This window comes from Phacochoerus africanus, chromosome 7 (genome assembly GCF_016906955.1).
Source record: "Phacochoerus africanus isolate WHEZ1 chromosome 7, ROS_Pafr_v1, whole genome shotgun sequence".
NCBI classification, from domain to species: domain Eukaryota; kingdom Metazoa; phylum Chordata; class Mammalia; order Artiodactyla; family Suidae; genus Phacochoerus; species Phacochoerus africanus.
Window position 1 is genome coordinate 30,096,397 of NC_062550.1, and position 25,906 is coordinate 30,122,302.

Genomic DNA, 25,906 nt, shown 5'->3' on the forward strand with positions numbered 1-25,906 from the left:
TTGAGTTGAACAGGATGACATTTGATTGAACTGACTGGGAATGAAAGTGACAAGATACATCCGGATTCAGGTTCTCAAATTTGCTTTATTGTTTAGTGCAGCAACCCCTGAAATTAAATGAACACATAGAGGAGATTCATCATAATGCTATCTGTGGAGTCCTGTTATAGGGACCCTGTGCTATTACAAAGTCCTCCCACAGTTACACTCCCAAGATGGACTCGATATTCTGCAAAATAGCACACTGCATTTAAGTGAGTCTGGAACTTATTTTTTTTCCTGTTTTTCCCCACTTAAATTAGAAATCTGGTAATTGGGTTTTTAAAACTCCTTGTGAAGTAATTATCTATAATACATTCTCAAGTATTCTTTCTTAGTAAGTCTATAAGGAATGCAAAGAGATGCCTCATACCTTCCCTTTCACAACTGCCACATGGTTCCCTGTGAAACTGGTTCCAGTAATGAGTTATTTAAAAGGAAAAAAAAGGGGACATTTTAACTTTTTAAAACTAAACCAGAATCATGAGACAAAAGGGGCCTATATGTTTGGCTAGAGGTGAAAGGAGGAGAGTCAAATGAATTTCACATAATCATCTGGAATGTTATCAGATATAATTAAGTCAACAGTATTTAAACTTGTATTAGTATTTGGTGATGTGGAAATATCCATCATTAGTTGTCATAATGAAATACTGCAGAATTCAAAAGTATCTAAAATCATCTTTGTAAAAATCAACATAAAATAAGTTAATAAAAAAGCATTGAAGGTGAAAATATGACCAATGCTGGTGACTTTTTAGTAAAATATTTGTAGTGACTGACAATGAAATAGAAATAGATGGTTTGTATACTCCAGGGTAAACAACACTTAAGTTATAATTTGAGTGCATTTCCTAATGCCTTCAAATTTAAAAAGAAATCTTTTCTGTGAGAATTCACCCGCAAAGACTGACAACAGTGATTATCTTTCTGCCAGTTAGCATCATGGAAATTATGAGGGAGCCATTTAATCCCTCAGATTGTTTAGCTGTGACATTTTTTAATGCATAGTACAAGAGATTTAACTATCAGCCAGAAAACAAACAAAGATTAACATGACATTTGCACTGCAAATCACAATCATGCTCCATTGGCCAGAATCTTCCTTAACAACTGATACTCAGCATTTCTAAGTTAGGAGCAAGTTAGTCAATCAATAAGAAGCAAAGTCTGTTACTCCTAAGTGTGCCTATGTAGAGTATATTAAATTATGCAATGATTCATTTAATAAGCAATGTCTTGGCTGCCTGCTGCATCCTGGGCCCTGTACAACTAGATTTTGCGGGAAAGAGTAGGATTGCAGAAGTTAGCTACACAGCAAACAAATAATGATTACAAAAGAAAGCAATGAGAACATGGAGGAAAGGCATCTAAGTTGGCTTGTTGATTAGGGGAAACTTGACAGATACCCACTGTGAAGGAAACATCTTATTTTTTCTGTCTCTTACAATTTTACCGAAAAATAGAGGCTGTGACAATGGGTTGTAGATAATTGCCTCACAAACAGCTTTTTAAAGAATCTGTGTAGAATGCCTTCAGTTCAAATTGTAAGATACCAACAGAAAAAACATATATATGTATACAATATATGTAACTATTCAATGCAACCTACCCTGAATTAAGTCCTTCTTGAGAGTTTGGTTCCAGGAAGACTTTGTTTAAAAATTATTTTAACAATAGTTAACAATAGTAATCTTGTGATATCTCAATGTTTGCCCACTTAATTTTATAGTGGATAGGTTAATCAATAGAATTTGATAATTTAAACTTACAGATATGAGAAAGAGCTGATTAGGAAGGACTGGGGGAAGACAAAGGGAGGGTCCAATTTGAGAGACAAAAGTGTTTGGAGGAGCAGAGGCTGTTCTAAGAACTACATACAAGAACTTGAGCATGACAGGATTAATAGTACAGGTATAAGAGGTATGAAGTAGGCAGGGGCAAGAAAGTTGAATGCCATTTCTATCTGATACAGAGGAGAGTTTTCCTATCAGGAAAATGGAGGTGCCACTTAAGAATTTAAAGTTGTGTAGCAAAAGCATAGTAGGATTAAACAGATGATTCACACAATAAGTACAGTTTGTGTTGAAGGAAGGTAAGGCCAGCATGAAATCACTGGTGGTGACTGAAAACATGGCTTGAATTCTTCATCCTTTCTTTTAGCTAATCTTTCAGTGGGACTTTGCAGCAGCTTTCCTTAAGAAGTGGAGTTTCCTTCTCCATCTGCAGAATGTGAGTTAGGTTTGGGACTGATGTTAGCCATATATATGGTTAGCGTGACCCTGAACCATTTCTGAGGGTGAGCCTATCTTCATTGTCGCAGAACCCTGCCTCCTCTGCCAAACTACCACTAGGAAGTAGCCCAATTGTTCCAGCTAAGATCATCCTCAATGAGCTTCCAGCCAGATACCCGCCACACATGTGAGCAAGGCCAAACCTAGCACTGCCTATCCAAACAGCTCCCCAGACGTAGGTATGAGCCCAGTTAAGATCAGCTGGCTTGTAGACTTGGGTGTGATAAATGAACTTTACCATTTTATGCTTCTGTGTTTTGGAACTGTGTATTACACAGCAGTGGAACTGATATATCACTCTAGCAAATTTTCCTTTGATGCACTATGGGTGAACACAGTAACTTCACTTGCAATAGAAAATCAAACATAGATGCTTAATATAGAATGCAAACTCTGTGTAGAAGCCTTTCTTCTGTAACATACTCAGGCATTATTGAGGTTCCTAATTATACAGCCTACCTGCATCAGAATGATAGGCTTATTTTGGAGCATTGTATTTCCCTTTTCTTCATTTCTGCACTTCACTTTTTTTTTTTTCTTTTAAGGGCCACACCCACAGCATAGGGAGGTTCCCAGGCTATAGGTCTAATCAGAGCTGTAGCTGCCAGCCTACATCACAGCCACAGCAATGTGGGATCTGAGCTGTGTCTGCAACCTACACCACAGCTCCCTACAACGCCAGATCCTTAACCCACTGCACAAGACCAGTGATTGAACCTGTGAACTCATGGTTCCTAGTTGGGTTCGTTTCTGATGGACCACTTCAGGAACTCCTGCATTTCATTTTTAGCCACTTCTCTCTTTCTCTTGAGTGCTGCTATGCAAATTCAGTGTTTTGTGGAATTTATCTGAAGAGTCTTAAGTTCATTTACTAAAAATTCAGTTTATTACCTATCCCAGGAGAGGTATCATTTGAATAGAAGATACAACTTAAATTTTATTCACTACGTTGAACATAGTTCTTGGCACACGGTAGGAACACAAAAATATTTGTCAATGAATTAATGACTCCTTAGTACTCTTCCCTAATAAACCTGTTGTCCACTCTCAATTCTGTCTCTCTGCCTCTCCCTAGATTTACAAATATTATTCCCTTTTATTTTACTTGCCCTTTGAATTTTCCTAGAGCACCATGGTATACTATATTTATAATGACATACAAACTAACACCCTACTGGTTACTACTCCAGAGGTTAAAATCCTGGCTCTGCCTCTTACTGTTATGTGACACTGGGGAAGTCACCTAACATCCTCTGTACCCCAGTATTCGTATTAGAGTATGGTAATATCAATGACACTGATCTCAAATAAGGTTAAATAACACACTTAAACTGTTTAGAAAGACTCCTGGCATGGAGTAAATCCTCAAGAGATGATGGTCATTTCTTTTATGTTGCCTATCTTCATCCACGGTTGATCCCAACTATCCAATTTTACGTTTTCTTTGTTCACGCTGCAGTAGTGCACTGATGGAAAAGTCACACAGCTCTACCAATTAAATGTTCTATATTATGACTTGATCGCTTTTGAGCTCTCATTATCTAGAAACATCAAGGTTTGCTTGAAGCATTTCCTATTCTCCTTGGAGATTGCAAACTGAATTTTGTCCCTTGTATACTCAGCAGATGAACCTTGCCTGTATCAGACCTGTACAGACCACGCAAGGTACAGGTCATGTGATACATCAGATTCTTTGAGCTCAGAAGTTCCTAGCATTATTTTCCTTGGCCTCACTTGGAAATTTCCCTCCAGCTTCCCCATCTTTCTTTATTTATCTGACGAAAGAACCGTTATTTCTCTCACACTAACTCTTCCGCTTAATATTCACAGCCCACCTCTATCTCCTTCCCCCAGGATGTCAATCCATCCCTGCCTTTATCAATTTCTCCTTTCCTACTGTCTCCTTGTACTCAGCCTATAAACATTCTCCTATCAGAAAAAAAAAAATATTTCCATTTAGTCTGCCACTAAAGTTGCTCTTTCATCTTCCTTACAGCCACTTAATTCCAGAAAAAAAAAAAAAACTGATTTAAATGTAATACGTCTACATCTTCCTCTCCAATTTATTATTTATACCAGCCAGCCCCAACTATTTTATACAATATATTTTATTATTTTCTATCAACTTGATTTTTATACCACTGCAGAGCAAAGAGAGCTTTCACAGTAACAGACCCACCATTGAGTAAGCACTCTGTACAAGACAACGTGCTAAGCATTTTACATGCAGTAACTCACTGAATCTTCACAACAATCCTGTGAGGTAAATATCTTCATTTCACAAATAAGAATCCCAAGAATTAGTTAATTTCTCTTTCATTTATCTATTTATGATTTTGGAGTTACTAACTTTTTAAAAAGTTTTATGGACGTGTAAATGATTTACAAGGTCATGGTCATTTATGCTGCACAACAAAGTGATTCAGTTATACACATACACACATCCATTGCTTTTCAGATTCTTTTCCCACATCGATTATCACACAGTATTGGGTAGTGTTCCCTCTACTATACAGCAGTTTCCCATTAACAAATAGCTCCAGCTACCTCAGTGTGCATATGTCAGTCCCAAACCCCAGTCCATCCCTCTCTCCACCTGTCCGCTTTGGTAACCATATGTTTGTTTTCAAGGTCTAAGAGTCTGTTTCTACTCTGCAGATAAGTTCATTTGTATCTTTTTTTTAGCTTCCACATGGCAGCGATCTCATATGGTGTTTATATTTCTCTGAATAACTTTTTAAGTCTTAAATAGTTCAGGGACAAGTTGATACTCTTCCTTGTGCTAATCAACTTCAATGTTTGCTCTGACTCATGACTAGCTAACTACCCACACTGCTCTGTTGAAGGTCACCAAAGGTCTAAATAAACACCAGTTGCCTCTTCACCGTCCGCTTTCCTTTAGAATTTCTGTGGGATTCGGTCCTGCTTATTCCTCCTACATTTTATCTTTCATTCCATCTAGATAGGAACACCTCTACTTTTATTAATTCCTTTATATTTCCACTCCTGTGTTCTTAACCCACTTCTCTCTCTTCCTCCTTCCCTTACAGCATATATAAACATATTCTAATTTCTCCCATGTTAAGAAAACTGCACTTTCAATTCTGCAGTTGAATACCCTTTGTTTCTTTTTTATTCCCCTGTGAAATAGAAGTCTATCTGTGCTATTTCCACTTTTAGATCCCTTGTTCACTCTCCAAGCCACTGAAATCTCAATTCTATGCTAAGCACTTCACTGCAACTGCTCTTTCCAAGGCCAACCATCTCTAATCACAAGTCCAATAAAACCCATTCGGGTCTTATCCATCATAACCTTTCTGAATGTTTCAATGGCACTTTAAACTAATTAGATTTGAAAAATGAACTCATTGTCTCCACCTGCCATTCAACGTGCTTTTCCTCCAGATTTTTCTAATCTTTATCTAACTCTCAATTATCCCAATTTTGTAGGCTTGGAGTTCTCTTCCACATTTCACACTCACCCAATCTTCCCACCTGGCTCATTTCTGTTGTGACAAATCCTTTCATTAGTGGTTCTTAACCCTGGATGTACATTAAATCACTTGAGGAGATTTTTAAAAAATACTTGTGCCCAGACTCTAATCCTAGGCCAATTAAGAGACTCTCAGAGAGTAGTGTTGGGCCTGGGTAATTTTTAGATCTTCAAATAATTTAAATTACAACCAAATTTATACCATTTTTTTCCCCACATTCTTCTCAATGTAATAATCTAAGCTCATTAGCAATCCCTGGATTATTTTAGTCCCCTCTGATTTCTCTTCAAGCCCTGACTCCCTTCCTTAAGACTTTCAATCACATTTTTTGCTAAAATCTGTAAAACAACTTTGTACTGCCCTGTTTATATGACTTCTAGAATAAAGTTCAATTTTTTGTATAGCAGATAAGACCTTCCCGAAAAATGTTTGACATAGTGCATACCATTTAGTAATTTGAAACAGAATGAATATTTGAAAAAAATCACAGTAAATATGAGACACAAGTCTTATATGTACCCACTTTCCATTGGTTAGCCTAATGCCCTGTACGTGTGGGAAACTGAAAAAATATCTATTGAACTTTTTTTAAAGAGCATTTTTAAAGGCGGACTTCAGCTAAAATTTGATCTAGCCAAATATGTTTGTGCCTCGTAGGAATTTAATAACTCAGTTGTGTGCCAGATAATTGTAATGTCTGCACTATTTTTCGGTCTCACACAGTGCATGTCAAAGCAGTGAAGAAATCTGCTTCCTCTACTCTTTTTCAAAGCATTCCACATACAAAATAGAAGAAAAGGAAGAGAAGGAAACGTAAAGGGGAAGGGAAGGAAGGATGGAAACAAGGAAAGGAAGGAGAGGCAGTCTGGTAGGAAGGCAGGCAGACAGACAAACCCTTACCTTAATAAAAACAGTAATGATCTACTATGAGATCTCTATGTGGTAAGGGGAAAACAAGAGATGCCCAGTAAATGACTTCCCAACCTTTTAGCTTCTCTAAGCAGAGTGCCTTGCATCATTCTATTCCTCTCCATTTAAGTGGGTCAAAATGAGAAAGGACTAGATGATGAAAAATACTACGTGATATCTTTGCATATATTGCTCTTTCAGATGGATGTATGATCATGAATTGAAAAAATGCTCAAGACTTTTAAAAGATCAAGTCCTATGTAATCACTGTGCTATTAGCCATTGTGTATTATCAAAAGTCATAACCACTTGTATAGCATTATGTTGTCACATAGGCCTTGCTGGGGGAAATGAAGAACAGGATCGAATTCTCTTTTTATTTCAATCACGCTTGCAGATCCTCAGACCTCTTCCTACCCATGAATTCCAATGCCAAATTGGAAATCTTATATGGTACTCTCTGATGTTAAAACCGGAAGTTTCTAAGATCTCGGATCATCCTTACTACTATTACTCCGAAGTCTTTTTCATATAGGTTGCCTAGTTTCACTTCACTTAGTTGTTCTTCTGGAGTTTTGTCTTGTTCCTTCAGCTGGAGTGTGTTTCTCTGACATTTCATTTTTCCAGCTTTTTGTGTTTGTGGTCTCCTTTCTGCAAGCTGCAGGGTTGTAGCCTCCCTTGCTTCTGGTGTCTGCTCCCAGATGGGTGAAATTGGTCCAAATACTTGTGCTGGCTTCTTGATGAAATGGACTGGTGCCTGCTCACTGAGGGGTGAAGTGGCTGTGTGCCTAGGAGGGCTTTAGGAAGCCTGTCTGCTGACGGTTTGGTCTGTGTCCCCACCCTGTTGGTCATTTGGTCTCTCAGTTGGTTTGGGGCTTCTCAGCACTGGTGCCTGCAGGGTCTTGTAGGGGCCAGGTTTTTCCAAAATGGCAGCCTCCAGGGGAGGTCACACCAATGAGTATTCCCTAGGACCCTCCACTTCCAGTGTCCTGCCCCTACAGTGAGCCATAGCTGACCCCTACCTCCCCAGGAGACTCTCCAAGATCCACAGGTGGGTGTGGTCCAGATTCTTACAGAGTCCCTGCTTTGCCCTGGCACCTAGTGCATGTGAAATCTTGTGTGTGCCCCCCAAGAGTGTAATCCAAGTTTCCACCCATCCTGTGGAGCTTCTGTGCTCAAGCCCCACTGACCTTCAATGCCAAAAGCTCTAGGGTTTCCTCTTCCCCATGCCAAGACCCCCAGGCTGGGGAACCTGACATGGGATTCAGAACCATGGGGTTTCTCACTCCTGTGGGAAAGCCTCTGCAATGTAGTTATTTTCCACTTTGTGGGTCACCCCCCCAATGGGTATGGGTTTTGCTTATATCCCAAATGTGTCCCTCCTACCTTCTCCTCATGGCTTCTTCTTTGTCTTTGGGTGTAGAATATCTTTTTTTTTTCCTCCAGTCTATTTTATTGATAGGTTGTTCAATGGTTAGTTGTGATGTTGTGATTCTGGGGTTTTCATGAGAGGAGGTGAACTTAAGAACTTCTATTCTGCCATCTCATCTCTCCCCCCTGGAAGTTTCCATTGTGTTAAGACAACAAGAATGTATAAAAATAAAATAAAGGTATAGGAGGTTATTCCATAAATAGAGAAATATGTCATCACACATCAGTCACTCACTGACCCATATCCTCATACACCATTCTATATTATTACGTACTAGAATAGGTGTTTACCATATTCATTAAAAATAAGATCATATGCATGCACACAAACACACAAAGTGCATGTCAAACTAGCGAAACTGGAATAAGGTCTGTATCTGAATGAATAGTATTGTACCAATGTCAATTTCTTGGTTTTTATAAGATGTTCTCACTGGGGTATGATGGGGAAAAGGGAGCACAGAAGTTCTCTGAGATATTTTCATAATTTTTTATAAATCTTAAACTATTTTAAAACAAAAACTATAAGGCCAAGTCATAGCCATATTTGATTAACATTTCCATGTGTGGATGACCTTTTGAATAATGCCAGGGTCAGAGAACTAACCCTCCATGCAGTGGAAAATCTACATATAACTTACAGTCTATCCTCCTACATGTGGTTCTTCCATATCTATAGTTCCACATCCTTGGAGTCAACTAACCTCAGATTGTGTAGTATTGCAGTACTTTTTTTTTTTCCTTTTTAGGGCTGCACCTGCAGCACATGAAAGTTCCCAGACAAAGGATCAAATCAGAGCTGCAGCTGCTGGCCTATACCACAGCTACAGCAACACCAGATCCAAGTTGTGTCTGCAACCTAAACCACAGCTTGAGGCAGCACTGGATCCTTAACCCACTGAGGGAAACCAGGGATCAACCCACATCCTCACAGACACTATGTTGGGTTCTTAACTCACTGAGCCACAGCTGGGACTCTGGTACTGTAGTACTGTTGAAAAAAATCCATGTCTATGTGGACCTATGCAGTTCAAACCTATATTGTTCATGGGCCAGCTGTATAATGAATTTCAAAGGCTTAAACAGTGCATTATCTTTAACAATTATAATGAGTTTTGTATATTGCTAGCAAAATTTTGCCAGTTATGCTCATAGTCAAGATATGGGCAAGTGGCACAAGTGTAAATATATCTATTTCAATTGTTTCCTAGCATGGAAGCAAATCAAATACTGGCACCTTGTGTAAATGGCAAGATTTGCCATGGATTTTTATTAAGAGAAGATTGAAGAATTTATGTCCGCTTCCCCACAAACTCAGAGGTTTTCCTGGAAAGTAACTGAAGTGATTTTAAAATAATACAATGGAAAACAGTCTCTGAATATAATTCATGAAAAAGTCCATTTTATATTCCAACTTTATTCACCTTTTCTGAGGAGTCACAACATTAATCTACTGAGGATAACCTAGTTAGTATATTTGAAATTCCATTTATTTTTTCTACCGATATGCATGTATTACACTTGAATATAATACAGAATTTCCAGTGTTGTTTTAAAGGACATAGTTTAAAAAATGAGAGGCATGATCTATAATTTCAAACCTAGGACAAATTCATAATTTCCAAAATAATGTAATTTTCCACTTTGTTCCAAAGAAATTAATGATATTTATCACTAATGCAGAAACTCCAGCACAATTGTTCTTCCTTTCTTTATGAGTTCAGGCTGTCTTGAACCATTGCAAAATTCACTCAGAGCCATCTAACTTTATGCATACTTAAAATGGAAGGAGAAAATCACTTCATTCTGTGGACTGTGGGGCAGTATATTTTAGTTCAATGTTAATGGCATACTTTACAAATTTAATTTTTTTAAACAAATTTTACACTTTGAGTCATTCTCTTGAAAAAAAATATTCTGGGTAATGCATTGGTTTTTGAAAGTTGTCACCAACTTACCCTGGAGAGCTTTGGTCTGTCTGACAGCCTCCATCATAGAAAGCAACATATATCTAATTGGCCATGTCAGTGAGTTTTAAAAATACAAAAGATGTCCACACCTTCTCTAACATAATGGAACTTCTAATAGGGCAATTCCTGAAGTATCTTCCTATTAGTCTAAGATGAGTGAAACACAGAAGCCTCTTCCTTTACATTCCTTCAAACTGTACATTTACACAATATTATGATAGGATGGCTATGCAATTTCCATTCTTCTCTCCCTCCACATCGCAAATGAAACAAAACAAAGACAGTATAAAATTATACATTCTGTGAATAACTTAGAAAAAAGGTACATACTTGTTTAAGGCCTTTAAATGTTTATACGATTTTCCTGTACAACTGAAAACCACAAGTGTTAAAAGGGCTACAAAAAAAGTGGACAAAAAGTAACCTAAGTAATTGAAGGGGACAACTACAAGCAAATATTTATAAATGTGAGACCAAGGAAAAGAACAATTTACTCTACCAACAGACCGAACAAACAAATCAAACAAATAGGTAGGCATTCAAACAGTCATTGGGATCAAGCAAGAGATGGTCTTTTTCAAATGAGATAGAAAGGATGGTTTAAAAAAAAAACTTTAAGAAATCTGAGTAACTTTCAAGCTAAGAAATCAAAACCCACATGCATCCCTGGCAATTTTTTGAAACTGAAGTTTGCCTAAATATTTGACTGCCCACTGCTGATTCTGTGAAGGAAAAGAGTAAAGATAAAAATGAAAGAAAATGTCCAATTAAAAAAAAAAATGACAGGGAGAGTACTCTAGAGGTACCAAGTAGTAGTATATAATGAAAATGGTAATTCAGTTTCTATCTACTACCTATTTAGCTGACAGCTGCAGTAGTGTGTTAGCCTTGGGGAAACATGTCAGCTTGTCTATACATTCTTATATGATTGATGTATTCAGATAACTATTACTTGCCAACAATAATTATTATCAATGGATATATAGTTCCATTCCTTTAACAAAAGCAACTTAAGATGTTAAAACCTGTGGGCTTTCAGAGCTCCAAGATTAGGATACAAATAAAACTGTCTCACTCCACACCATGCCAGAGGAGAAGTTCGCAAAGGAAATGTCACTGAAGCCATGTGCGGTCCTTGCCAGTGAACACAGGACCTGGGAACAGGACTATGACAGAGGCTAGTGCATGTAGGAGAAGTTCAGAAACAAGAAAAGCACTTCTTTGGAGCCAAGAGCTCAAAAGGTTAGTGTCTCGAACACCATCCGGAAATGCAAACTCTTCAGACAGCAACTTCAAATTCTTTTTGCAAGTGCAATTATACAAGTTGAACACAGTTCAGATCTGATGAAAGCTTCATAATGTAGAAGTTCATGTCTGACTTTTTAAATGTCTTGTTTCCAAGAAGTTGATTATGAGCCATGAAATCCCCTGGAAATAACAGACTCAAGTGCTTCTTCTGGGCAATATAAAAATCTTCCTTCAAGATCACCTCAGAAGTTATACTTCTACGCAGATGTTCAATGTAGTTGGCCTTGAGGATCACTTGCCTTATCCTTGGTTAATGGGTTACCTACAAAAGAAGAAAACAGAATCATTTAAAACTCTATACAACCGAGTATTAAAAACAGGTAACTCCCAATGCTAGTATTTGCTATATCAAATACATTATTGAATTTCAAAGGACTGCCATATTCAAGTATTTTTTAGCTTATTAAAATATACCATTTTTTTCTCTATCATTTCATATTTCTTTTAGAGCCACTTGTACAATTATCTAAATGACTCCAACTATGACCAAGAAGATCTTAACTGGTGATGCTACCCCTTTTCAGACCCAAAGAATGATGCTGTAACCCCTGTTTTTTGCACAGCCTTGGTGGATATAACCCAGAGATCATACACATCATGCCAGAAGTCAGTGAAGAAAGACTGTTGTTTGCAGGAATATAATCTTCAAGAAGGCCCTGGGGAAATGGCTTCATAAAATCCATTCTTGAGATAATTAAAAAGTTGAGTGTTTGTTTGACTCAATTGTATTCCAAAGGACAAAAAATATTTGTGGAGAAAAACAATTAAGGGTAGTACAATGTTATACCAGATTTTAAGGGTGCCCCAAGTTTCTCATAAATTGATTAGAGCAGTATTATTAATAGTACTATTAATATTATTGAGACAGATTCACACTGCATTTTCATACCTCAAATCCAAAGAATGTTTGTATATAGGAAAAAAGAATAATAGAGAACTATAATACCTGATATATATATTTCCATATGTGTGTGGAGGAAAGATAATTAGACACAGAGATTTCTGCTGCATTCATGAACTTCTAGTTATACTCTTAGAGTTGCCTAATAGTTCTTTTCCAGCAATGGTTATAACAAAAAGTGAATATTTAAAAACTTGTGGATAATTTGGTTTTATTTTATCAGATGACACAGTTATCCTTTCATGAAACATTTGCCAAAAGACAGGGTTTTTTTTGTTTGTTGGATCAACCATGAAAAAGAGAAATATGAAACAAGATAATAAAGCAGCCGTAGACTTTGCTCTTCCATGGCTGGTCTCAAATTATACTACCAAAGGAAGATGTAAGACTCAAGCACATGTGTTCTGCATGGAGGCAGCCAATTTATATGTATCTCTTTGGTCAGCTCTCATTCCCAGAGAAGGAGCCTCTGCCTGCATATCTGAAGCTTCTTACTCCTATGCAACAATGGAAGGGACTGGACTGAGGATGGAAGGATATAAGCACATGAAGGGCCCGCCAACGTCTAGAGACTCGGGGACAGGGGATGTCTTAGACAGGACTGCGATTTTATTGTCTGCTATTCAGTGGTCCTTTTACATCAATTCTTTGAAGGACGCCCAGCCTGGGAGTCAGTGTAAGAAGAATATGGGAAGGAAATGAGAACATTTCTACGGACGTTTTGTCACTAACAGAGATGCTGATCATTGTGGAAAATATAGAAATTTAATTTTTATGATAAACTTACTTGACAAACACTGATTTAACACAATCTTTGATTTCACTGGCTGAGAAAATGTACCTGCCCTTTCTGAAAATTCTCTTCTTAGTAGGAATAATTCCAAAGTGTAATATGAGGACTAGTGCTTGAAATAACAGGAAAAAACAGAGGCAGAGAACAAATGGTTTAGCCTCAAGGAAAGACTGAGCACAGGCCACTGGAGGGTCACACTGCAAGGGCTCCATGAAAGGAGTGACATGTCCTCTTGAGCCATTGCAAGCCCAGGTACTACACAATCTATTGGGTATGGCGGATGCATTCTTACATCTTTACTCCAAGGTCAGTAAGGATTTCTCCACTTCTCCTGCTCCTTTATATAAAGCTGCTTCATATATACCTGATTTTCTCAGCTATGTAAAGCTTTAATTTCACATAATTTTAACAACAGATATTAAATTGACAGTAAATACCAAAGGCTTTCAAACCTAGTATACATTTTTTCTTCCAACTTGATAGAGAAAACATAAGTATACACATAAACACATACCACTATATACAATCCATATCCTCAAGAATATCATAAATGTACATTTTTATTATGCTGTGTTTCTGTTACCTAAAATAATTGCTAGAAAACCAAACTTTAAACATGACTAAAAGAAGTGACTAAACAAGCATGAATTGAAACATAATTAAAGCTTTTCCTTATTTTCCAATTTTATGCAATATTACCTCATTTCCTATTGATTAATTCTAAAAAAAAATCCACATTTTATAAGATGAGGAGTAATGGACAATTTGTTTTAGGTTTTACTTTTGTAAATTATTTGATTTTGACAAGAGGGCTGTTGTAGTGTGGCATATAGAATTCCGGATTTAGGTCACTGTAGCAATAATACTAATGACACTGGCTGTGTCATCCAACCTCTGGGCTCCTCCACTTTCCCATGTGTAAAATGGGGATAATCCTGTTAGCCTTACAGTGTTGCTGTTAGTATTGAATATTGTATTTATGAAAATCTAGCTTTGCTAACTCAGAAGTACTATAAAAATAAAAGTTTTAGAATGGGGATCAGTTTTTTTTTTTAATGCATAAATCTTTAACAAGAACCACGAAAAGTAGAATAAGAGGACCCCACTAACAGAGATTCAGTAGAGAACTATATTAAGGAATTCGACAAAGGCTAAGTCATAACTGGCTCTTTTCAATGTCGTATAAACATGAACATACATCAGCACCTTCCTTGACAACTTCCAGATTAGTACCAAATGACATGGCAAAGCCAAAGACTTAAAAATACTTAGAAGATAAAAGAAGATAATTTTGAATACAAGCAGATTATCACCATTTTCAATCACCTAATATGCAAGAACTAAATAACATTCTAAAATAAAATGGTCTAAAATTGAACACAGAAAAAACCCTTTTATTATGATTTATATTGCTCATTAAGTCTGAGTGACTTATGTTTAAATTCGGACATGCTAACTGAGGTGGGGGGGGGGGAAACAATTGTCATTTTATACTTTATAGACAATAACCTGGAATTTCCTCATACAAAAAGTGTTGCAATGATGGAGTTCCCATCATAGCGCAGTGGTTAACAAATCCGACTAGGAACCATGAGGTTGCGGGTTCGATCCCTGACCTTGCTCAGTGGGTTAAGGATCCGGTGTTGCCATGAGCTGTGGTGTAGGTCACAGACATGGCTTGGATCCCATGTTGCTGTGGCTCTGGCATCAGCCGGCAGCTACAGCTCGGATTAGACCTCTAGCCTGGGAACCTCCATGTGCCGCAGGAGCGGCCCTAGAAAAGGCAAAAAGACGGGGAAAAAAAAAAGTGTTGCAATGATATTTTATCCTATTCAACATTTTAAAATTTTGCTTTCATTTAAAAGTAAGTTTTTAATAGACCTAATCAAGCATCACCTTACTTTTAGAACTTAAATATTATTCTTTCACTGGAATTCTATCTTTTGGAAGAGGCCAACTTATACAAGGAGGCTTTTCAGCAAGTTTTCTGACTAAAAGCTGGAGGTTGCAATAAAACCACTTTTACAGGCTAGGAAATAGTGTTTGCTACCGTGAGTTCAATGTCTTCTGGTTCTTAGGGCCATAGATATAAAATACTGCACGAGGGAGAGAAATAGTCCTACGATCATTATGGTTATGACTTGAGCTTCATACACTATAATCACTATCTCAGTAAAGTTGCCTTTCCAAAGGCAGTATTTTACACAGCTGTTGTTTTTCATGCAAATTTTATTTGTGTGTGCTTCACACTACCCAGTTTGGTAAGTGAGGCTACTTGGCTGCTGAACACATGCAATGGTAATTATTATGATTATTGTTATTATTTCTAGTCACAAGCACAAAGCCATGTTGGTAATGAGCCACCAGGAAGAAGCAGCTAACCTGTTAACATTGAATAATTTAAGAAGCACTAATTCTTTAGGAGGAGAGCATCAACTTATTTATCCCAGTACAACAAATCTATTATAGGGCCCTGATTAGATTTCTCAGTAATTTTTATGCTAAAAATCATGTCTTTTAAGTCTGTTTACTGGTTTAAATTGAGAAAATAGGAGTTCCCATCGTGGCTCAGCAGAAACAAATCTGACTAGTATCCATGAGGATGCAAGTTCGATCCCTGGCCTTGCACAGTGGGTTAAGGATCTGGCATTGCCATGAGCTGTGGTTTAGGTCACAGACGCAGCTCCGATCCCACATTGCTGTGGCTGTAGCATAGGCCAGCAGCTACAGCTCCAATTCGACCCCTATCCTGTGAACCTCCATATGCTGCAGGTGTGGCACTAAAAAGACAGAAAACATAAGAAAGAAAGAAAGAAAGAAGGAAGGAAGGAAGGAAGGAAGGAAGGAAGGAAGGAAAGAGAGAAAGAAAGAAAGAAAGAAAGAAAGAAAGAAAGAAAGAAAGAAAGAAAGAAAGAAAGAAAGAAAGAAAGAAAGAAAGAAAGAAAGAAAGAAAATAAAACTAGGTAAATGGCATATAAGATACTAAATTTGAAATTAAGTGAAGTCAACTATTTTTATACTTTTTTTCATTTTGTATTTTCAGCATTAAGTTAAATCCTCTATTTTCAAGGTAAGATAAATTAGAAAGGATAAAAAAGGAAAGAGATTTAAGAATTTCTTTTGTTCTCAAATGTGAAAGATGCTTTTACAAGTTTCTTAAAATCACTATATTTGTGGCGTCTACAGTTCCTTTTCCGCTTGTCCAAGTCATGGTTACAGGTGGGAGACGACACACCATGGTAAGAGGCACAATGACAAATAACACGGGCTCTGTACACAGACTGCCTAGGTTCAAATCTCTGCCTTATCACCGTCTAACATTTGGGGTTGAATAAATTCTTTAAACTCCCTGAGCCTTCATCTCCCCATGTGAAATATGAAAAACATACTATCAGCCCTCATACATTTGCAGTTGTTATCAAATCAGATAATCCCTGCCAAGTGTCTGTCCAGGTAATTGCTTATGAATATCAACAGGTGGTCATAGTAGTAATTCCCAAACAAGACACACAAGGTGATACATAGGGTACCTACAGGAGGGGGCATTACTTTTTGTTTTCCACAAATATGGATTTAATGAATTTCCTGTGTCTTATAGTAACTGATCTTAAAATTACTCATGTCATATATGCTTATTCATCATAAACGTAATATATCAAGAAAGGAGCACTAATGTTGTGGCTGGCTTTGGGAGGGAGAGACTGAGTTTTCAGATAAGGTGAGAGTATGCAGTGGTTAAAAAGCATGCCCTTTGGAGCCAGGGTGTCTAGGTTCTATATTTAGTTCTGCTGACAACTCAGCATGTGACCATGAGTAAAAGAGCTATACTATTAGTACCTCCATCACAGGGTTGTAGAAGCTGAGAAAAATAAGTTACTTGCTCAAGTGCTTGACACTTAGATTCTTAGGCACATTATAAGCATCACGTAAGTGGTAACTTATGATTCAGATATGGGTATATTTCCAGGCACCCGAATGCATTGAATTCCTAGTTTTTGCCCTCAATTATTTCTGAACATGAGTTACTAGTCTTTACAGGCACAAAATTCCATTCTTTGTCTTTCTAATGGACCAGCTGCTATCAGACTCTGCATGCAGGAAAAATATTTAGGAAATCAGTACTGCACTTTAACCATCTAGGTTTAAAAATAAATGTGGTATAATCACGCAAAACAAAATGCAGACTTGTGGAGTTCCCGTCGTGGCTCCAGTGGTTAATGAATCCAACTAGGAACCATGAGGTTGAGGGTTGGTCCCTGACCTTGCTCAGTGGGTTAACGATCCGGTGTTGCCGTGAGCTGTGTGTAGGCCGTAGACACGGCTCGGATAGGCCAGGGGCTACAGCTTCAATTAGATTTAGACCCCTAGCCAGGGAACCTCCATATGCCATGGGTGTGGCCCTAGAAAAGACCAAAAAAAAAAAAAAAGACAAAATGCAGACTTGTAAATTTCCTTATTCATTATTGATGGTTCCTCTGATGCATTTCTTTGGATTCCATCCCATATCCCAGAATTTTTATTCTCAGTTGTTCACTTTGCCAGTCTACATAAATTTGTGAAATCGCTACCAAATCTGTACAACATGAATGTGAATCTTATCATATGAGCTTAATTTACAAAATATCCTTGTTTTTCCAGTGTGGTCATCAAAATCTTGTTAGAAGGACTATTGAATGATATTTATATTTCTTTGAATATAAAATGAGTCACATATACACAATAATAGAAGAAACAATGTTGGAATTCCCTTGTGGCACTGTGGATTAAGGATCTGGCATTGTCACTGCAGTGGCTCAGGTTCAGTCTCTGGCCTGGGAATGTTCACATTCTGCAGGTGTGGCCAAAAAAAAAAAAAAGAGAGAGAGAGAGGGAGAGACAATGCATTATGGACAAGTCAGTTTCATTTTTAAAAATGTTAAATTTTCACTAAAATGCCCATGTTATTAGAGCAACATTTATCTTTGGACTGACGTTCTTTAAACAATTGGAAGTCAAGGAATATGTGGCAGCAATTCTGAAAGGATGCAGCAAGTTTAAATGCAGTACAGGTCCGAGTTTTACAATACAGTTATTTAATAACCTCGTAGGTAGACAGGCACCATTTCAAACTAACATTCTAGTAAATAAATTTAACTTATTCAATATAGGTAAAAGGAACATTAGAACACCTTCACAATCCTAAATGCTGATTTAAATGAGCTATCCTTGCTTGGAATATAATTGCTGCTTCACTGCAAATGTATTTTTTTAATGTAGCTCTTACAAAGTATGTGAATTAAGCTCTTGCTTCACTTTTGTGTACTAAATGTGCAATTAAAACATCATTATTCTCAGTAGCAAGTTTTCTCATTTAAGCTGGAGAAAAGCTGCCCCTGAGTTGGTTATAACTGTACATAAATGCAATTGTCCTTTCTTAAAGCACCTTATACAATGAAGTATTATGAAATGAAAGATTACTATTGGTCCAAAATATCATTTAAGAGCAAGCTGACCAGGCAGCTTTTGAGTATAGATGAGGGAATATGAGGCAGTGACATATGAATAACTTTCATAAACACACACACCTATATACAAAAATTAAGCCTATGTTTTATTCTCATGGTGATAGAGGCATCCCCATAAGCCCTGAAAACTGTTGTATTTTCATACCACAGTTTAATTTTCCTTCCTAAGCATGGCTGGTGCTATGAATTGGCCTCAACATTTAATATCTGGGGCTCTAAAGCCCATCTGTTTAACTCTTCAGCGAGGGTCAACATTTCCTAAGTGACCTTGTTGTGGGTTTTATGAATTCTCAAAAAATTTAACAGCCTTGGGGGATTGGAGAGTAGTTATTTTGAACACAGAGCATTCCTGTAGTTAACTGATTATATTTAGTGTATCTCAGGGTGGGTTCCTGGTGTGGAAGAAGAAAATGGTATATAGTCTTCCTAGATTTCTGAAGAAAACCAGAGCACCTGACTGAGAAGAGGTAACCTTATTCTGATAAGAGTTTTAACAGTGTTAATACCTTCTGGTTTCAGAATTTTGGACAAGCACTTAAAAACCTCTGACTCTACAAGGTTCATACCTACCAAACAAGTTGGCTGGACTCACTGAGTTTCTAATTCTCCTCTGTCCCCAAACTATTGTGACTTAATGACTAAATGCAAATGGGATAAAGCCTTATCCTGACTACCTAAGTTTACTGGTGATATAACCACTGTGTAGACTTCCTTTCTAAAAAGTCTATATTTGAATGCAAAGCTGGAGAGATTTATCACCCAAATACAACATCTGTCAGTGGCTTTCAGCTTCCTGTGCTGTGCAAATGAAGATCTTGACTAGAAATGAATCTTTGGAACAGATGGACCCACACCATTTCTTGAAACTTTGAAAGCTGTACAGTAGGCCTGCCGTGAACTCTTCTACATGACTCAGAGGAGCAGATGACTGGTAGTGTTGTCATTTATGCACAATCATCCACTCAGAGGCTGATCAACTGATTCTTTCCAGATAGCATTCATGGTTAGCCAAACAAAACATTCCCTGATTTCTCTTTGGGTAGTTAAGAAATGCCTTTGGGACATTAGGAACATATAAATAGACTTTCTTCCTCCCGACCCTCCACCATACACACTTTCCATTCACTCCAGGTGGAAAATGACACACACACACACACACACAATTAGATAATTTTGAAAGACAACAGCATAATGGGATTACATTGTTTAAGTTTTATGATGATTTCCTGAAGTTCTTAACCATTATTTTGAATGCTTTGGGGAAATCTGAATCAATGCTTAAAGATAATATTTCACGGACCAGCAGAGTTCACACATTTTTAGAGACAGTTGCGATTTGGAACTCAATTGGAAGGCATTTTTACCTGCTAAATTTAATAGTAGGTTCATTTTTTTAGACTTACCTCTCATTTGTAAAGGAGTAATTTGAATTGATCGTTTCTATCCAATTTCTGTCATAAAACCTTACTTTAAAAGTTTATATCTGCCCAAGTATCACAGTCAAGAATTTCAGCCTCAGTACATATGATGGCTGATAGAAGGAAGCAATAAAAATTGTGCTTAAAAGGTGAGTTTAAAATAAGTGGAGTTTGGGGAGAAGGGTTGAAACTGAAGAAATCTGTCCTGGTAGCATAGAAATTACTCAGCAACATTCTCTCTCAGCTTCCTGGCTGGTTTGAGTTACGGCTTTCAACTTTCCTTGAGATACTTGTGCAAATAAATATGGTGCTGTCATGTTGAAAAGAACCTGATGTTACCTGTGGAAAGATAAGGCTACTACTATGCCTGAAGTACACACGCTCTCTCCTTTCCATCCCAATCTTCTGTCATAAAATTAAGTTTAGAGATGCCCATTCCATATGTGGTATCTATATAGAAAAAAATCTCCTTAAATTAAAAAAACTAGAATCCATTTTCTGAAGGTTAATATGTTGGGGGCTTTTGCTTTTTTCCCCCATTTCTCAGATAGATTTCTCCTCTTTTAAAAGAAGTAGTCACAATTCAGGAGTCTTTAATTCTCAAAGTTGGTCAAAATATGAATCTTTAAATCCAGTCCATTCTAATTACTTAGACACAGCTTATACAATTATGGGGAAATTTAAGAATAGAAAAAAAAAAGGAACCTTCATTTGGTTTATGGAGATTAAGTGACAATTTGCTGGCTCAGTGCTTTTCATGTTAATTTCCAAATTAATAGTCAGATTGAACACAGACAGGTCCACTAATACACTGAGGGTTTTGTATTATCAATTTTCTATTCTGGGCAAAACAATATGTTAGCTTGAGGGTCACTGTAGGAAGCAATATTAGGTTCATCAGTGATGACATACTGGCTATTTGTGACCAGTGGGTAACCTCATATCAAAGAATGATGGCCCCTACCTTTTTATGAAAAATAACTCAGTGCCTTCTTAGCTGACCACTGAGCAGTTCTTTACCTTCTGATTCCTAAAACTGCACCAAGTTCATCTTTGCCTCTGAAACTGGGGGCACCCCAGATGGTAATGGTAACTAAGAGAAAGAGTAGGTTACAGTTAATTCTGTAACACTATGTATACACCTAGATGAGAAATAAACCAAGATGAGGGCTCATTTCTGAAGTTGTTTGAAATCTTTACTCCTCAATGAAATTTCTGTCCCTTCCTTAGAATGCAACCAACACTAGGATTCACCACACTAGTGGCCCCAACGTGGAGCTAGAATTGTTTTGAGTGTGGAAATATCAAAAACTGTCATCTGGCACAGCAGAAACCTCTTTCTACTTCTCCATTCAAACTTGAAGAGTTTTACAAGTTTGCCTAAGGAACAAACACATGTCAGGTATTCCACTGTTCAACAGATTCTTATAGGAAGCAAACCTGGCAGAAAGGGAATATTTTAACAAGCATAAAGGGACAGCAGGATAATAACTTCCTTCACCTCCATGAAATTCCACAGTGGGGATAGCTTTGCATCTCTCCTGGAGGATTATAAACTCTTAGAACCATTTTTGTTTGTTTGTTTGTTTGAGAAACACATACCCATAAATGGGAAAGAAACAGCTTTTACAAGAAATTGATAAAAGAATAGTAAGCATTTCTCATGAATATTTTGGGAAGGATTCTGCACAAATGTAAGAAGAGAGTTCACTTAATATCAAGGAAGAGAGAACATAAAAATCAATAGACAAGTATTTTAACATAGAAGGGTAAAAGAATTGTAGAAAATTACCATGTAGTAATATTCAATTAGAATGCAAAGATTTAATATTTGCAGTCTTAACCATTCCTAGGCTTACCTGAATGGATATTTGTAATTTATGGATAAATTAATTTGTCATTGTAATCTATGGATATTTGTAATTTTCTAAAGCTGAACTTGAATCATATACACTTTAATGCTGACAAATAAGGCTAAGCTATTTAACCAATGTGTGGATCTAAACACGCATGAGCATTTACTTGTCAAGCCAGCTTTGTTACTCTCTGCTCATCAACTGTGTAATCCTAACAGTCTGAATGGGATTCATGATGTTTTTTGGTCATAATTTATAACATTTTATAGATAGACTTTCAAAAGCTTTCTTTATAATCTGTCTTCCCCAAGGTACTCCAAAGACATAAAACATGTAGTAAATATTTGAATAACACTTGAGAGTACAAGATGACTAACAATAATGTATAATAAATCATATGAAAGAGTTCCTAATACTTAGGATCAGATAACAGGGTTTTGATAAAAGTAAAGTAAAACATTTCCTACAGAAATGTGAGACGTAAAGATAGTTAAAATCAATATGAGAAAAAGGCTAATCATGTCATAATACAAAAAGAAATTTCCAAATTTTGGGAAAAAACTCGAGTCTTTGAGCAACAAGAACAGATCCCTTTCTCCCCATCATTTGCTAATCTTGGCCTCTCCCTACCTCACCAGAAAATGTGAGACTAAAATTGTTGGAGGAAGAGCAGAATTTTTATTTGACATTATCCGTATATAGTAGGGCCAATACACCCACGAAGTCGGTCAGGGTCATGACTCGCCATGGTCACATGTGAATGAAGACAAAGGAAGTAGCTGGAGAAAACTTAGAGGAGGTTCATCTTTTAGAAAAAGCAAGTAATAGATGGAGAAATACAACACTTAATATTTCCAGGCCTCCATTTTCTTCACATCGTTCAAAAACATGGAAAGCCTTTCAGGAATGTCCTTTAATTTCATTTCTCCCCATTGAATATTTTTAGCAGTGATAGCCATTTTCTCTAGACATTTTATTTCTGATCAATTTCTAGACCCTGGTCATCTTTTTAATCAGTTCCCTACTCTTTGTCTCCTGTTGCTTTCTTAATCGAGGCCTTTATTCCATCTGGTTTGTAATAAATTGAAATAACCTCTTAATCTGTCTCCCTGATTAGTCTTGTCCCTTGCCATTCCTCCTCCTCTTTGCCACCATCATCCTGAAAAGAAAAACCTATACAAATGTCCTATCATAGAAGGAAATCTAAATTCTTGCTGGTAATATAGGAGGTCCTTGATAATTAGACCTCAACCCACCTGTCACATCTCCCAACCTCCCATTTCCCTCAGAGATGCATACATTCAATGCCAGTCACACCTCTTTAACACTCCTGGCTAGGACTTGATAGGTCCATTTGTATCTCCTTGTCTTTGTGTACATTTCACCTCGGCCTGAAACACTCTTCTTTCAAACCACAGAACAAATGTTACCACTTCATAAATGTTAAGCCTTTTTGATTCGCCCAGTCATCCCTTTGTCCATACTTCTAAGATATATCACATTATAATTATTTATTAACTTGTTTGTTTCTCCCACCAAACTATGATATATTGGAAAAGAAATATTACGGTACATTTTGTTTCCTCAGTGCTAAGCAGCATTCCAGGTACATAAGTGATGCCTAATATTTATTAAATGAAAGACTGAAATGATGGGGATGAGTGGGTGGATGGATAAATAAATTACTATATGAATATATGGGGAATGTGATAAGTAATTTCAGAAGAGGGAAAACTAGAGGTCCTATTTGGATTCACCATGAAGAGCAAGGGAAATGATTAAGTGACCCAAAAGTTCAGTTTTCTCCATTTAAAAAAAATTTAGGATTAGTCCCATGATTCTGTAGTTTCAGAACTTGAAATTACAGATATGCTTGGGTCCTGACATCAGCTTCACATTTGCATCTTGGATATTTAAATTTATTCTCATTTGGAAAAAGTCTGATTTTTAAAATGAAATTAATTCAGGAAAATAATAATGCAAGCAGATAATAGCAATCTGTGATGCTTTAATTGGTATTAGACTAACCACATGGGATGTGGAAAATGTCCAAATAGATACATCAAGGTTGATTTTGGCATATTCATTACAGTTAATATTTCAGTTAAAAATTATCCTAATTAAACACACATACACACACACACACACACACACACACCTCTCTCTCTTCAGTAATTTCCATACTACTGCTTGACACTGTGAGGAAAATTTTCTCAAGAAATATGCTGTGGTGTCAATTACCCTTTACCTAAGAATTACATATTCACTTGACATCAGGTATGGCAAGTGAACTATCATTAGATTTCCTATAATGGAACAAGATAGATAGATACCATGATGAGTGACTCGCTGTAAGATCAAGAGTGTGCATGCAATCTCCCCACCCCCTCTCTCTCTCATATGGCTATCTACATACTTTATTAATTATCAGCCCCTATGTTTAAGTTCAATATGCCTGACCCCTCCCATCGTCACTTTTTTTTTTTCCAAATAAAGAAGCTAGCATTTTGAAAGGCAACGAGAAGTAAATTTTTGCTTAGCAAAATGCAGCAGCTTACATTTTCTGGTCTAGACTCTAATGCCAAAGATAGCTGGTCCTTCTGCTCCTCAGGGCAACCTGGAACCCGCTTCACCTTTGCTTTACTTCCATCTCTCAGGTCATAACTGCTGGCATCAGTTGCCAGCTGAGTGCACATCCATTTTTCTCTTTTAATTCTCACGATTGTTCTGTGAGATTTGTCCCCTTTTACTATTTATCATTACTAGTCCTTGTTGCTAATTAGTATTATCCCCAGTTTGTAGTTGAACAAACTGAAGCTCAGATGACTTACAAATGAAGTTTGTCAAGAGCATATAAATTAATCCCGAATTTCTAATTTAACGTATCATATACATACTACTATATATAAAATAGTTCATCCACAAGGACCTACTGTACAGTGCAGGGAACTCTTCTCAATATTCTGTAATAACATACTAGGGAAAAGCATCTGAAAAAGAGTGGATATATGTATATGTATAACTGAATCATTTTGCAGTACACTTGACACAACATTGTAAATCAACTATACTACAATACAGAATAAAAATTCAATTAAAAGATGCATATAAGCAGTAAGTGGTAGTCCCTTGTGGGACTTCAAACCTAGTAAAACAGGCCCTGTATATCTGGCTCTTCCATTCATTTATTTGACTTAAATTTATTGTCCTCGAGGCATTGTCCTTGGTGTGAAAAAGAAACCACTGCCCTGTGAAAATGACATTCTACAGAGCCAGACAAACAATAGATATGATAAGTACAATTTTAAATCATGTTAGGTCATGCCAAGAGAAAAAGTCAAGAGAGAGAAAGGACTTTTTGAGGGGTATACAATTTCAATTCGCATGGATAAGGAAGACTTCCTAGAAAGTGAGACTTCAGTAAAAACCTACAGAGATAAGAGAGCCAATCAAGCTGACAGCTGGGGGAAAAGCATTTCAGGCAGAGGGAAGAGCATGTGCAAATCACCTGAGACAAGAAAAAAAGTAAGAGGGGCAGGGTGGTGGGATGGCGTAAACAGGGAGAAGAGTGGAAGTAGATGAGGTCATAGGTGTGTGTTCATTCATTTGTCTATGTCTTTGTTTATTCAATAAGTGCTATGTTTGCTCCTATGTTACTTAGGATAGACTGTGTGCAAACACAAAGTCCTTGTTCTCGTGGGAACAGGCAAAAAGAACCACCTTAAAGTTACAGAAACACACATGCCTTCATACCTTCCTCCCTCCAAAAGCCTCATTCCTGGAAATTAGAAGTGGTGAGAGCCTAAATGGATATCTGAAAACGACCACCATGACTTCCTTCTTTTCATAAGCTCTGAAAGCTACTGTTCTTTCTGTTTAGATGGTGAAGGCTTGCAAAATTTTAAAGGAGAGGGTAGTGAGCGAGTGTGTCATGTAAGGGAAGCAGCAGAAGTTTTTCTCCTGGCAAATGTTTTCCACTGACGGGTAAC

General features: G+C 37.1%; 1 protein-coding gene across 1 annotated transcript in view; it reads right to left on the bottom strand.

The window, feature by feature from the left end:
- Window positions 1–9,610: 9,610 nt before the first annotated feature.
- The window catches only part of TAFA2 (TAFA chemokine like family member 2), a 502,164-nt gene continuing 485,868 nt past the window's right edge, over window positions 9,611–25,906 (bottom strand). The window contains exon 5 of the mRNA XM_047787095.1: window positions 9,611–11,707. Coding sequence (XP_047643051.1) covers window positions 11,696–11,707 — 12 coding nt within the window. The 3' untranslated portion in view covers window positions 9,611–11,695. The remainder of the gene's footprint in view (window positions 11,708–25,906) is intronic.